The sequence below is a fragment of the Pristiophorus japonicus genome, chromosome 17 (genome assembly GCF_044704955.1).
Source record: "Pristiophorus japonicus isolate sPriJap1 chromosome 17, sPriJap1.hap1, whole genome shotgun sequence".
NCBI lineage: Eukaryota > Metazoa > Chordata > Chondrichthyes > Pristiophoridae > Pristiophorus > Pristiophorus japonicus.
Genome location: NC_091993.1, coordinates 51,725,605 through 51,741,353, shown reverse-complemented (window position 1 = coordinate 51,741,353; position 15,749 = coordinate 51,725,605). Strand labels below are relative to the sequence as shown.

Genomic DNA, 15,749 nt, shown 5'->3' with positions numbered 1-15,749 from the left:
CATTGTACCTGGGCCAAAGTGCATATGGAGCCAGTGTACGTGGGCCACAGTGTACACGGAGCCAGTGCACGTGGGCCACAGTGTACATGGAGCCAGTGTACCTGGGCCACAGTGTACATGGAGCCAGTGTGCGTGGGCCACAGTGTACATGGAGCCAGTGTGCGTGGGCCACAGCGTGGATGGTGCCAGTGTGCGTGGGCCACAGTGTACATGGAGCCATTGTGCTGGGCCACAGTGTGCTGAGCCACAGTGTACATGGAGCCAGTTTGCATGGGCCACAGTGTACATGGAGCCAGTTTGCATGGGCCACAGTGTGGATAGTGCCAGTGTACATGGGCCACAGTGTACATGGAGCCAGTGTGCGTGGGCCACAGTGTACATGGAGCCAGTGTGCATGTGCCACAGTGTACATGAGCCAGTGTGCCTGGGCCACAGTGTAGATGGTGCCAGTGTATGTGGGCCACAGTGTACATGGAGCCAGTTTACGTGGACCACAGTATACATGGAGCCATTGTGCCTGGGCCACATTGTACATGGAGCCAGCGTGCGTGGGCTACAGTGTACATGGAGCCAGTGGGCGTGGACCACAGTGTACATGGAGCCAGTGTGCCTGGGCCACAGTGTACATAGAGCAAGTGTGCGTGTGCCACAGTGTACATGGAGCCTGTGTACCTGGGGTACAGTGTTCATGGAGCCAGTGTACGTGGGCCACAGTGTACATGGGCCACAGTGTACGTGGATCCAGTGTACATGGGCTACAGTGTACATGGTGCCAGTGTACGTGGGTCACAGTGCACATGGAGCCAGTGTGCCTGGACCACAGTGTACATGGAGCCAGTGTGCCTGGGCCACAGTGTACATAGAGCAAGTGTGCGTGTGCCACAGTGTACATGGCACCTATGTACCTGGGCTACAGTGTTCATGGAGCCAGTGTACGTGAGCCACAGTGTACATGGAGCCAGTGTGCGTGGGCCACAGTGTACATGAAGCCAGTGTGCGTGGGCCACAGTGTGGATGATGCCAGTGTATGTGGGCCACAGTCTACATGGAGCCAGTGTGCTGGGCCACAGTGTGCATGGAGCCAGTGTGCTGAGCCACGGTGTACATGGAGCCAGTGTGCATGTGCCACAGTGTACATGGAGCCAGTGTACATGCGCCACAGTGTAGATGCAGCCAGTGTAAGTGGGCCACAGTGCACATGGAGCCAGTGTACGTGGACCACAGTGTACTTGAATCCAGTGTGCCTGGGCCACACTGTACATGGAGCCAGTGTGCATGGGCTACAGTGTACATAGAGCCAGTGTGCCTGGGCCACAGTGTACATGGAGCAAGTGTGCGTGTGCCACAGTGTACATCGAGCCAGTATAACTGGGCTACAGTGTTCATGGAGCCAGTGTACGTGGGCCACAGTGTACATGGGCCAAAGTGTACGTGGCGCCAGTGTACGTGGACCACAGTGTACATGGAGCCATTGTGCGTGGGCCACAGTGTACCTGGGCCACAGTGTACATGGAGCCAGTGTGCGTGGGCCACAGTGTACATGGAGCCAGTGTACGTGGGCCACGGTGTACATGCTGCCAGTGTGTGTGGGCCACAGTGTACATGGAGCCAGTGTGCCTGGGCCACAGTGTACATGAGCCAGTGTGCCTGGGCCACAGTGTACATGGAGCCAGTGTGCATGGGCCACAGTGTGGATGGTGCCAGTGTATGTGGGCCATAGTGTACATGGAGCCAGTGTGCGTGGGCCACAGTGTACATCGAGCCAGTTTGCATGGGCCACAGTGTACATGGAGCCAGTTTGCATGGGCCACAGTGTGGATAGTGCCAGTGTACATGGGCCACAGTGTACATGGAGCCAGTGTGCGTGGGCCACAGTGTACATGGAGCCAGTGTGCATGTGCCACAGTGTACATGAGCCAGTGTGCCTGGGCCACAGTGTAGATGCAGCCAGTGTAAGTGGGCCACAGTGCACATGGAGCCAGTGTACGTGGACCACAGTGTACATGGAGCCAGTGTGCCTGGGCCACACTGTACATGGAGCCAGTGTGCATGGGCTACAGTGTACATAGAGCCAGTGTGCCTGGGCCACAGTGTACATGGAGCAAGTGTGCGTGTGCCACAGTGTACATCGAGCCAGTATATCTGGGCTACAGTGTTCATGGAGCCAGTGTACGTGGGCCACAGTGTACATGGGCCATAGTGTACGTGGAGCCAGTGTACGTGGACCACAGTGTACCTGGGCCACAGTGTACATGGAGCCAGTGTGCGTGGGCCACAGTGTACATGGGCCACAGTGTACGTGGAGCCAGTGTACCTGGGCCACAGTGTACATGGAGCCAGTGTGCGTGGGCCACAGTGTACATGGAGCCAGTGTACGTGGGCCACGGTGTACATGCTGCCAGTGTGCGTGGGCCACAGTGTACATGGAGCCAGTGTGCCTGGGCCACAGTGTACATGAGTCAGTGTGCCTGGGCCACAGTGTACATGGAGCCAGTGTGCATGGGCCACAGTGTGGATGTGCCAGTGTATGTGGGCCATAGTGTACATGGAGCCAGTGTGCGTGGGCCACAGTGTACATCGAGCCAGTTTGCGTGGGCCAAAGTGCACATGGAGCCAGTGTACCTGGGCCACAGTGTACATGGAGCCAGTGTGCGTGGGCCACAATGTACATGGAGCCAGTGTACGTGGGCCACGGTGTACATGCTGCCAGTGTGCGTGGGCCACAGTGTACATGGAGCCAGTGTGCCTGGGCCACAGTGTACATGAGTCAGTGTGCCTGGGCCACAGTGTACATGGAGCCAGTGTGCATGGGCCACAGTGTGGATGTGCCAGTGTATGTGGGCCATAGTGTACATGGAGCCAGTGTGCGTGGGCCACAGTGTACATCGAGCCAGTTTGCGTGGGCCAAAGTGCACATGGAGCCAGTTTGCATGGGCCACAGTGTGGATGGTGCCAGTGTACATGGGCCACAGTGTACATGGAGCCAGTGTGCATGTGCCACAGTGTACATGAGCCAGTGTGCCTGGGCCACAGTGTAGATGGTGCCAGTGTATGTGGGGCACAGTGTGCATGGAGCCAGTGTGCATGGGCCACAGTGTACACGAGCCAGTGTGCCTGGGCCACAGTGTAGATGGAGGCAGTGTACATGGGCCACAGTGTACATGAGCCAGTGTGCAAGTCCCACAGTGTACATGGAGCCAGTGTGCCTGGGCCACAGTGTACGCGGAGCCAGTGTGCGTGTGCCAGACTGTACATGAGCCAGTTTTCCTGGGCCACAGTGTATGTGGAGCCCGTGTGCTTGCGCCACAGTGTACATGAGCCAGTGTGCAAAGGCCACAGTGTACATGAGCCAGTGTGCAAGGCCCACAGTGTACATCGAGCCAGTGTGCCTGGGCCACAGTGTACGTGGAGCCAATGCGCATGTGCCACACAGTACATGAGCCAGTGTGCTTGGGCCACAGTGTACATGGAGCCAGTGTGCCTGGGCCACAGTGTACATGGAGCCAGTGTGCGTGGGCTACAGTGTACATGGAGCCAGTGTGCCTGGGCCACCGTGTACATGGAGCAAGTGTGCGTGTGCCACAGTGTACATGGAGCCAGTGTGCCTGGGCCACAGTGTACATGGAGCCAGTGTGCCTGGGCCACAGTGTACATGGAGCCAGTGTGCCTGGGCCACAGTGTATGTGGAGCCAGTGCGCGTGTGCCACACTGGACATGAGCCAATGTGCTTGGGCCACAGTGTACATGGAGCAGGTGTGTGTGTGCCACAGTGTACATCGAGCCAGTGTACCTGGGCTACAGTGTTCATGGAGCCAGTGTACGTGGGCCACAGTGTACATCGTGCCAGTGTGCGTGGGCCACAGTGTACATGGAGCCAGTGTGTGTGGGCCACAGTGTGGATGGTGCCAGTGTACGTGGGCCACAGAGTACATGGAGCCAGTGTACGTGGGCCACAGTGTACATGGAGCCAGTGTTTGTGGACCACAGTGTACATGGAGCCATGTGCCTGGGCCACAGTGTACATGAGCCAGTGTGCCTGGGCCACAGTGTACATGGAGCCAGTGTACCTGGGCCACAGTGTACATGGAGCCAGTGTGCCTGGGCCACAGTGTACATGGAGCCAGTATGCCTGGGCCACAGTGTACATGGGGCCAGTGTGCCTGGGCCACAGTGTAGATGCAGCCAGTGTGCCTGGGCCACAGTGTACATGGAGCCAATGTAAGTGGGCCACAGTGTACATGGAGCCTGTGTGCCTGGACCACAGTGTACATGGAGCCAGTGTAAGTGGGCCACAGTGTACATGGAGCCAGTGTACATGGGCCACAGTGTGGATGGAGCCAGTGTGCATGGACCACAGTGTACATGGAGCCAGTGTACGTGGGCCACAGTGTACATGGAGCCCGTGTGCCTGGACCCCAGTGTAAGTGGGCCACAGTGTGGATGGAGCCAGTGTGCCTGGACCACAGTGTACATGGAGCCATTGTACCTGGGCCACAGTGTACATGGAGCCAGTGTACATGGGCCACAATGTACATGGAGCCAGTGTACATAGGCCACAGTGTACATGAGCCAGTGTACATGTGTCAGATTGTCACAGATGTGAGGGAAGGTTCCGACATTGTAGTTAAGGAGGAGGAGCGTGAAATATTAAATGAGATAAATATAGTGAGAGAGAAAATGTTAAGAGATTTAGCATATTTGATAGTAGATGAATCGCCAGGCCTGGATGAAATGTATCCCAGGCTATTAAGAGAAGCAAGGAAATAGCGGAGACTCTGACCATTATTTTTGAATGCTCTCGGGTGTGGTGCCCGAGGACTGGAGCACTGCTAACGTTGCACCGTTGTTTACACAGGGAGAAAGGGATAGACCGAGTAATTACAGGCCAGTCAGAAAAAGTCTGTGGGACAGTACTATTCGTCATTTAGAAAGACCCGGAATAATCGTGGACAGTCAGCACGGATTTGTTAAGGGAAGGTCGTGTCTGACTAACTTGATTGAATTTTTTGAGGAGGGTCGATGAGGTTGATGTGTTTGATGTACTCTATTATGACGACCCACATGGTCGACTGGTCAGAAAAGTAAAAGCCCGTGGGATCCAGGGCAAAGTGGCAAGTTGGATCCAAAATTGGCTCAGAGGCAGGAAGCCAAGGGTAATGGTTGATGGGTGTGTGTGACTGGAAGGCTGTTTCCAGTGGGGTTCCGCAGGGCTCAGTACTGGGTCCCTTGCGTTTTGTGGTACATATCAATGATTTAGACTTCATTGTAATGTCAGTTATTGCTCAATGGACAGCACTCTCACCTTTGAGTCAGAAGGTTATGGGTTCAAGTCCCACTCCAGGGACCGTAGCTCATAAATCTAGGCTGACACTCCAGCGCAGTGCTGAGGGAGCGCTGCACTTCGGAGTCTTTCGGATGGGACATTAAACCGAGGCCCTTCTGCCCTCTCAAGTGGACATAGAAGATCCCATGGCACTATTTCGAAGAAGAGCAGGGGAGTTCTCCCCAGTGTCCTGACCAATATTTATCCCTCAATCAACGTAACAAAGACAAATTATCTGGTTATTATCATATTGCTATTTGTGGGAGCTTGCTGTGCACAAACTACTAGCCGTGTTTCCCACATTGCAACAGTGACTACACTCTAAATGCAGTTTATTGGCTGTAAAGCGCTTTGGGACGTCCGGTGGATGTGAAAGACACTATATAAATGCAAGGATGTCTTTATAAGGGGCATGATTAAGAAGTTTGCTGACAATACAAAAATTGGTCGTGTGATTGATAGTGAGGAAGGAAGCTGCAGACTGCAGGAAGATATCAATGGACTGGTCAGGTGGGCAGAACAGTGGTAAGTGGAATTCAATGCGGAGAAATGTGAGATAATGCATTTGTGGAGGGCTAACAAAGCAAGGGAATACACAATAAATGGTAGGACACTGAGAAGTGTTCAGGAACAGAGGGACCTTGGAGTGCATGCCCACATATCACTCAAGGAAGATAAAGTGGTTAAGAAGGCATATGGGGTACTTCCCTTTATTAGCCAAGGCACAGAATACAAGAGCAGGGAGGGCATGCTAGGACTGAATAAAACACTAGGTAGGCCACAGCTGGAGTACTGCATGCAGTTCTGGTCACCACATTACAGAAAACATGTGAGGGTACAGAGGAGATTTACGAGGATGTTGCCTGGACTGGAGAATTTTAGCTATGAGGAAAGATTGGATAGGCTGGGTTTGTTTTCTTTGGAACAGAGGAGGCTGAGGAGAGATATTATTGAGGTGTATAAAATTATGAGGGGGCAAGCCACAGTGGATACGAAGGACCTATTTCCCCGATCAGAAGAGTCAATAACCAGGGGGTGTCAATTTAAAGTAATTGATACAAGGATTAGAGGGGAGTTGAGAAATTTTCCCCAGAGGGTGGTGGGGGTCTGGAACTCGCTGCCTGAAAGGATGATAGACGGAGAAACCCTCACCGCATTTTAAAGGTACTTGGATGTGCACCTGAAGTGCTGTAACCTCCAGAGTGTACATTAATGCAGTATAACTGGGCAAGGATGTTGAGGATACGGTTGGTTGAGTTCCCGTTGTTTGCTCCCACAGTTTGGGATGAACGCTCTCCTTCTGGCAGCCTGGTTTGGTCACCTCCGAGTTCTGCGGATCCTGGTCACTGTCGGAGCCAAGCTGTCGTGTGAAAATAAAGTAAGTGAATCCTTCGGTGAAACGTCACTGTCTCCCGGGGGTGGGGGTGGGGAGGGGCACTGTCTCCCAGTGGGGGAGGGGGGGGGGGCACTGTCTCCGGGGGAGGTGGGGGGAGGCTGTGCAGAGGGGTGGTGGGGCTGTGTACAAAGGGCCCCCAGAGTAGATAGATTCACCTCCTGGGACAGAGTGACTCCCAGGAGACAGTGACGCCGCCCCCCCCCACACTCACCCTCTGCACAGCCCGTCCATCCTTCCCACAACCTCCCAGCACCCTCGACTATTTTGGTTTCTGGTTTGCGTCCCCACTGATGTTTAGTTTCATCTCCCAGCTCATCTAAAACTCTGCTGGTTTTATGCTGCCTCGCACCAAGTTCTGCACACCCATCACAGCTGGCCTTGCTAATCCACGTCTTTTAATCACCTTGGCCTCTCCTATCCTATCTCTGTAACCTCCTCCATCCTTACAACCCTTCGAAATCTCTGCGTTCCTCTAATTCTGGCCTCTTGTGCATCCCTCTGCCTCCTTTATCCCACCATTGGTGGCCATACCTCCCTCTCATTTATTAAGGCGCTCTTTAAGACCTACCTCTGTGACCAAGCTATTCAGTGCCCTCCAGATACATCCTACATAGAATCAGAGAACGGTTACTGCACAGGAGGGGGCCCTTCGGCCCATCAAGCCCGTGCCGGCTCTCTGCAAGAGCACCTCAGCCAGTCCCACTCCCCCGCCCTTTCCCCGTTGCCCTACTAATGTTTTTCCTTCAGATACTTATCCAACTCCCTTTTGAAAGCTACGATTGAGTCTGCCTCCTCAGGCCGTACATTCCAGATCCTAACCACTCGCTGTGTAAAAAATGTTTTCCTCACGTCGCCTTTGGTTCTTCCGTCAATCGCCTTAAATCTGTGTCCTCTGGTTCTCGACCCTTCCCCCAATGGGAACAGTTTCTCTCTGTCTCTCTGTGCAGACCCCTCATGATTTTGAACACTTCCACCAAATCTCCTCTCAACCTTCTCTGCTCCAAGGAGAACAACCCCAGCTTCTCCAGTCTCTCCACGTCACTGAAGTCCCTCATCCCTGGAACCATTCTCTTAAATCTTATCTGCACCCTCTCTGAGGCCTTCACATCCTTCCTAAAGTGCGGGGCCCAGAATTGGACACAATACTCCAGTTGTGCCCGACCCAGTTTTAAAAAGGCTTCTGTACTCTATGCCTCTACTTATGAAGCCCAGAATCCCACGTGCTTTTTTCTCACCCTGCCCTGCCACCTTCGACGATTTGTGCACACACCCCCCCCTCCAGGTCTCTCTGTTCATTCACCCCCTTTAGGATTGTCCCCTTTAGTTTATATTGCCTCTCCTCGTTCTTCCGACCAAAATGTATCACTTTGCATTTTTCTGCGTTAAATTTCATCTGCCCTGTGTCGGCCCATCCCACCAGCCTGTCTGTGTCTCTTGAAGTCTATCACTAACCTCCTCACTATTCACTATACTTCCAAGTTTTGTATCATTTGCAAATTTTGAAATTGTGCCCTGTACACCCAAGTTGAAGTCATTAATATATATGAAGAAAAGCAGTGTTCCCAGTACCGAGCCCTGGGGAACACCACTGTATACCTTCCTCCAGTCCGAAAAACAACCGTTCACCCCCACTCTCTCTTTCCTCTCACTGACCCAATTCCGTATCCATGCTGCCACTGTCCCTTTAATTCCATGGGCTTCAACTTTGCTGCAAGCCTATTGTGAGGCACTTTATCAAACGCCTTTTGGAAATCCATGTACACCACACCAACCGCATTGCCCTCATCAACCCTCTCCGTTACCTCATCAAAAAACTCGATCAAGTTGGTTAAACACGATTTGCCTTTAACAAATCCGTGCTGCCTTTCCTTAATTAATCCACACTTGTCCAAGTGACTGGTAATTTTGTTCCGGATTATCGTTTCTAAAAGCTTCATCACAACCGAGGTTAAACTGACTGGCCTGTAGTTGCTTTTTTGAACAAGGGTGTAACATTTGCAATTCTCCAGTCCCCGGGCACCACCCTGTACCTATGGAGAGTTGGAGTATTATGGCCAGTACCTCCACCATTTCTGCCCTCAATTCCCTCAGCAATCCTAGGATGCATCCCATCAGCTCCTGGTGATCGATCTACTTTAAGTACAGCCATCCTTTCTAAACCTCTTTATCAATTTTTAGCCTATCACGTGTCACCACTATCTCCCCCTTCACTATGTCCATGGCAGCATCCTCTTCCTTGGTGCAAACAGATAAAAAATATTTGTTTAATACCTCAGCCTCCATGCACAGGTCTCCTGTCTGGTCCTCAATCGGCCCCACCCCTCCTCTTACTATTTATGTGCCGAGAGAAGACTTTTGAATTATCTTTTATGTTGGCTGCCATTCTATTCCCATACCCTCTCTTTAAGATCATAAGAAATAGGAGCAGGAGTCGGCCATACGGCCCCTCGAGCCTGCTCCACCATTCAATTAGATCACGGCTGATCTGATCATGGACTCAGTTCCACTTCCCTGCCCGCTCCCCATAACCCTTTACTCCCTTATCGCTCAAAAATCTGTCTATCTCCACCTTAAATCTATTCAATGACCCAGCCTCCACAGCTCTCTGGGGCAGAGAATTCTACAGATTTACAACCCTCTGAGGAAAAATTTCTCCTCATCTTAGTTTTAAATGGGTGGCCCTTATTCTGAGACTATGTCCCCTAGTTTTAGTTTCCCCGTGAGTGGAAATATCCTCTCTGCATCTACCTTATCGAGCCCCCTCATTATCTTATATGTTTCAATAAGATCACCTCTCCTGAACAATAAGTATAGGCCCAACCTACTCAGCCTTTCCTCATAAGTCAAACCCCTCATCTCTGAAATTAACCTAGTGAACCTTCTCTGAACAGTACAAGTATATCCTTCCTGAAATACGGAGAAGAAAACTGTACGCAGTACTCCAGGTGTGGCCTCACCAATACTCTGTACAGTTGTAGCAGGACTTCTCTGCTTTTATACTCTATCCCCTTTGCAATAAAGGCCAACATTCCATTGGCCTTCCTGATCACTTGCTGTACCTGCATACTAATTTGTTGTGTTTCATGCTCAAGGACCCCCAGGTCCCTCTCTACTGCAGCATTTTGCAATTTTTCTCCATTTAAATTGTAATTTGCTTTTCTATTATTTTTGCCAAAGTGGATGACTCACATTTTCCTCTCTTGTTTCCTTTGTCACTTCTTCTCTGACCTTTCTATATATAGCCTGATTTTCAGATGTCTTAGCAACCTGACATCTGTCATACACGCTCTTTTTCTGCTTCATCATATTCTCTATCTGTTTTGTCAGCCAGGGTCATTTTCCGGTTGGCAAACTGTGACTAGTGGGGTGCCGCAGGGATCGGTGCTGGGTCCTCAACTATTTATAATCTATATTAATGACTTGGATGAAGGGACCGAGTGTAATGTAGCCAAGTTTGCTGATGATACAGAGATAGGTGGGAAAGCAAATTGTGAGGAGGACACAAAATCTGCAAAAGATAGGCTAAGTGAGTGGGCAAAAATCTGGCAGATGGAGTATAATGTGGGAAAATGTGAGGATATCCACTTTGGCAGAAATAATAGAAAAGCAAATTATAATTTAAATGGGGAAAAATTGTAAAGTGCTTCAGTACAGAGGGACCTGGGGGTCCTTGTGCATGAAACACAACAAGTTAGTATGCAGGTAGAGCAAGTGATCAGGAAGGCAAATGGAATGTTGGCCTTTATTGCAAGGGGGATAGAGTATAAAAGCAGAGAAGTCCTGCTACAACTGTATACTGGAGTACTGCATACAGTTTTGGCCTCTGTATTTAAGGAAGGATATACTTGCATTGTTCAGAGAAAGTTCACTCGGTTGATTCCAGAGATGACTTATGAGGATAGATTGAGTAGGTGGGGCCTATACTCATTGGAGTTCAGAAGAATGAGAGATGATCTTATCGAAACGTATAAGATAATGTGGGGGCTCGACACGGTGCAGAGAGGATATTTCCACATAGGGGAAACTAAAACTAGGGGGAATAGGGGCTGAAATTGGTGAAGGCCCCCGCCCGCCCAAAGGACCGCCGATGGCCGCCGAGGTACCTGATGGTAATTTGGGCGGGGCTTTGTCAAAAAGGTCCTTGAAAGGGGGGCCAGGCAGCAAAAAAGGGCTAATCTGGGTGGCAGCCAGCGGGAGCTCCCAATCTGGCCGGCAGAGGCACTTGCCGCCCAAGTGCCGCCGAGGATGGATCCGGGCCCACGGAGGGTCGAAGACCTGAAAAGCAAAATCATCAAAAAAATACCATCGGAAGACCTTCAGGGGACCCCATCCAGGTAAGTCGCTGTAAAGAACATTTATAAAAAATCTTTACGAACCTTTTTTTTCAGCTCTTCATACTCACCGTCGGGGATAGACCGGCCTCCAGCCAGCGGTCCTTCCCCGTTCTGGCATCGACTCCCGCCCGCATCAATATGGCATCTCAGCGGGCGGGAGGTCAGTTACGCCACTCGGCCGTCCGCTGACCTCAGCAGGCGGCTCTCCCCTCTCGCCCGCTCCACACCAAATGGAAAGGTCCACCGGGCGCAACTTCGAGAGGAATGTCGGTGGCAGTGGGCAACAGTGGACAGCAGTGAGTGGTATGGCCATCAATGAGGGGGCTCAACAAGATGCAGTGAGGATATTTGCACTCTTAAGGGAAATTAAAACTAGGGACATAGTCTCAGAATAAGGGGCCACCCATTTAAAACTGGGATGAGGAGGAATTCCTTCTCAGAGGGTTGGAAATCTGTGGAATTCTCTGCCCCAGAGAGCTGTGGAGGCTGGGTCGTTGAATATATTTAAGGCGGCGATAGACAGATTTTTGAGCGATAAGGGTTATGGGGAGCGGGAGGGAAGTGGAGCTAAGTCTATGATCAGATCAGCCATGATTGTATTAAATGATGGAGCAGGCTCGAGGGGCCATGTGGCCTACTCCTGCTCCTATTTCTGATGAGCCCTGACTTTAGTTTCCCTGCCTACCTCCCACATGGGAATGTACCTCGATTGTACCTGAACTATTTCCTCTTTAAAGGCAGCCCATTGTTCCATTACAATTTTGTCTGCCACTCTTTAATTCCAGTTTACCCAGGCCAGATCCCTTCTCATTCCACTGAAATAGGCCTTTCCCCAGTTAATCATTTTTACTCTAGATTGCTCCTGTCCTTTTCCACAGCGAATCTAAATCTTATGATACTATGATCACTGTTCCCTAAATGTTCCCCTCCTGACACTTGCTCTTTGACCCACCCCATTACCCAGAACCAGGTCCAGCACTGCCTCCTCCCTCATTGAACCAGAAACATTCTGCTCCAGAAAGTTCTCTTGAACATACTTAAGAAATTCTTCCCCCTCTCTGCCCTTTATGATCGCAGTCTATATTAGGTTAGTTGAAGTCCCCCATTATTACTACTCTATAGTTCTTCCATCTCTGTAATTTCTCTGCACATTTGCTCCTCCATATCTTTCCACTATTTGGCGGCCTATAGAACACATCTAGTGGTGTAATGGCACCTCTATTATTTCTTAACTCAAGCCGTATAGATTTGACCGCTTCAGGACATCCTCCCTCTCCATCACTGTAACATTCTCCTCAACCAATACTGCCATCCCACCTCCTAGCTTTCCTTTCCTATCTTTCCTGAACACCTTAGTGCTCCATACCTCTCCCAGTCCTTCAGCACTTTATTTCCCCTTGCCAATGCTACATCCTGGTGCCCATCCTCCTGCCAAATTAAGTTAAGCCCTCCCCAACAGCATTAGCCAACCTCCCGGCGAGGGTATTGGTCCCAGCCGTGGCTTGGTGTCCACCTTTCGAATTATGCCTCAGTGAAGCACCTTGGGACATTTTACTACCTTAATGGTGTACTATAAATGCAATTCTTTTTTTTCTGCTCCCAACCTTTACCTCAGGCTCGTCCCCATTTTGAATTGGTCCATTTGACTTTATTCCTCTCTTCCATATTGCTGAATTGTGTCCTGCAGGAATATGATCCACCTGTGATTCAGGGTGTGTGTTACCTGAGTCTAGTTTCGTTAGGGTGCGGTAGCATAGTGGTTATGTACTGGGCTAGTAATCCACAAACCTGGACTGATGATCCTGAGACCCGAGTTCCAGCCCCACCCTGGCAGCTGGGGCATTTAAATTCAGTTATTTAAATACATTTGGAATAAAGCTAGTGTCAGTAATGGTGACCCTGAAACTACGGGATTGTTGTAAAAACCCATCTGGTTCACTAATGCTCTTCAGGGAAGGAAATCTGCCGGTCTGGCCGATATGTGACTCCAGACCCGCAGCAATGTGGTTAACTCTTCACTGCCCTCTGACATGGCCCAGCGAGACACTCTGTTGTAACAAACTGCTATGAAAACACCACACGGACTGCAGCGGTTCAAGAAGGCGGCTCACCACCACCTTCTCAAAGGGGCAATTAGGGATGGGCAATAAATGCTGGGCTTGCAAACGACGCCCACAACCCATGAATATATTTTTTTAAAGTAATGTAAGTATAGTTTAATTGATTTGATTTCCTTATTTTCCTCGATCAGAACGGCTTAAATCTACTGCACTGCGCTGCCCAGAGAGGCCATATAAAGGTTCTGGAGTTTGTTACGGAGGACCTGGAAGATGTCTGGCTGGACAAACCTGACAAGGTAAGTACCCAAGTGTGCAACATTGTTCAATTCTGACTAGGGTCAAATGTATAAAATCAGATTCATAGAATGCAGCCTCACCTGCTGGGACCCAATATCGGGAATTCAGCAAGGGGCCACAATTCCCCATATCTGTCATGGCCAGCAACACGCTGAGAGCTCTGTGTTCCTCCAACTCTGGCCTGTCGCACAATCCCCACTTCCTTCGCCCCACCTTTGGTGGCCGTGCCTTAAGCTATCTAGGCTCTCAGCTCTGGAATTCGCTCTCCAAACCTTCCTGACTTGTCACCTCTCTCTCCTCATTTCAGATAAAAGGAAACCAAGATGCACAAGAGACCAGAGTTGGAGGAATGCAGATATCTCGGTGTGGAGTGTGGGGAGGGGGAGCAGTGGTAGGGCTGGAGGAGATTACAGAGATAGGGAGAGGCGAGGCCATGGAGGGATTTGAACATGAGGATGAGAATTTTAAAATTGAGGCTTTGGTGGACCAGGAGCCAGTGCAGGGCGGTGAGCGGGTGATGGGCAAACGGGCGATGGGTGAGTGGGTGATGGGTAAGCGGGTGAGCGGGCGATGGGTAAACGGGGGATGGGTGAGCGGGTGATGGGTGAGCGGGTGATTCACCTTTTGTTCTGTAATGTTTACTTCACTGTTACAGATGCAACGGACAGCATTGCATCTCGCAGCAAGTGGTGGCAACCGAGAGGCGGTGGATTTTTTAATTGGCTCCGGTTGTGTCCCTGGCTTGAAGGACAAGGTTAGTGTGGCCAAGGGTGAGCTCTCTCAGTTCACAGTCAATGTTAATATTCTGTAGGGTTTTTATTCTCGCTACTATTACAATAACAACTTGTAGTAGTGCCTTTAGCTGAGAAAAACGTCCCAAGGCATGTCTCAGGAGCATAATTAGCCAAAGGTAGACAGAGTGAAAGGAGGAGGTATCGGTGAACATGAGGAAGTTCAGAGATGGGTCTAAAGGTGCAGAGAGACAGAGCGGTTGAGGGGGGGAACTCCAGTAGCTGAAAGCTGGTGAGGGTTTGAGAGATAGGGCGGGGCATGGCAGTGAAGGGATTTGCACACGCGGGTGAGAATATTAAACAAGGTGTTGGAGGAGGGTGATGCGGTCGCCTCTGTCCAGAGCGATAATGCGCCTTGGTCACTGTCACAGAATGTCGCTCAGAACTTCGGCTGTATAATAGGAGTAGAAACATAGAAACATAGAAAATAGGTGCGGGAGTAGGCCATTCAGCCCTTCTAGCCTGCACCGCCATTCAATGAGTTCATGGCTGAACATGAAACTTCAGTACCCCCTTCCTGCTTTCTCACCATACCCCTTGATCCCCCGAGTAGTAAGGACTTCATCTAACTCCCTTTTGAATATATTTAGTGAATTGGCCTCAACTACTTTCTGTGGTAGAGAATTCCACAAGTTCACCACTCTCTGGGTGAAGAAATTTCTCCTCATCTCGGTCCTAAATGGCTTACCCCTTATCCTTAGACTGTGACCCCTGGTTCTGGACTTCCCCAACCTTTGATAAAGGTTTCAAAGTGCCAATGAGGAGCGGGTAAAATGGGAGAGAATGCGTGAAGTACAGGATTCTATCGCAGGGCAGACTGAGCCCGTGGTCCCAGTCACAATATCCACCCTTCCAAATTCCAGAATATCTGATCGGAAACGGATGGTGAAAGATTATCTGATCTCGGGCCAGTGTTACCAACACAAATACTATTGTCTAACTCAGTTCATTGTGAATTCCATAGGAACAGAACACAGCTCTACATTTGGGTGCAAAAGGTGGGCACAGTGAGATCCTGCAGAGAATAGTGGAAACTGGCGTGGATCTTGATGAGAAAAACCAGGTGAGATTTTGAACTTTAAGCAAAATATCTAATGGCACTATTTCCCAGAACAAACACTGGGGTAAAGTTCCAGCTTCACTACACGTGTGGTAATCTGGCCGAACTCCACACAGACCTGTTATAGAACCAACTGCTTTTGCTTCCATTGATCTCACCGACTGCAAGAGAAGAAAGGGATGTGGAGAGCTTACTGAAACTATTAGGGTTAGGGTACCCCACACCTGGAGCACAGTTACCCCACACCTGGAGCACAGTTACCCCACACCTGGAGCACAGTTACCCCACACCTGGAGCACAGTTACCCCACACCTGGAGCACAGGTAGCCCACACCTGGAGCACAGGTAGCCCACACCTGGAGCACAGGTATCTGAGCCCTGAGGAGAAGGTGAAGAGCCCTCGATTGTTCGCTCTGTGAATGGAAGAGACGGTTATCTCTCAGCCTCTTCTTCTGGTGTTCTAGATGTGGGAAGGTGTGGAGAATGTG

General features: G+C 50.6%; 1 protein-coding gene across 1 annotated transcript in view; it reads left to right on the top strand.

Annotated features, from left to right (window-relative positions):
- Positions 1 to 15,749, top strand: part of ankdd1a (ankyrin repeat and death domain containing 1A) — a 152,367-nt gene that overhangs the window by 56,528 nt on the left and 80,090 nt on the right. Inside the window, exons 5-8 of the mRNA XM_070859137.1 lie at positions 6,603 to 6,701; positions 13,305 to 13,409; positions 14,066 to 14,164; positions 15,166 to 15,264. Coding sequence (XP_070715238.1) covers positions 6,603 to 6,701; positions 13,305 to 13,409; positions 14,066 to 14,164; positions 15,166 to 15,264 — 402 coding nt within the window. The remainder of the gene's footprint in view (positions 1 to 6,602; positions 6,702 to 13,304; positions 13,410 to 14,065; positions 14,165 to 15,165; positions 15,265 to 15,749) is intronic.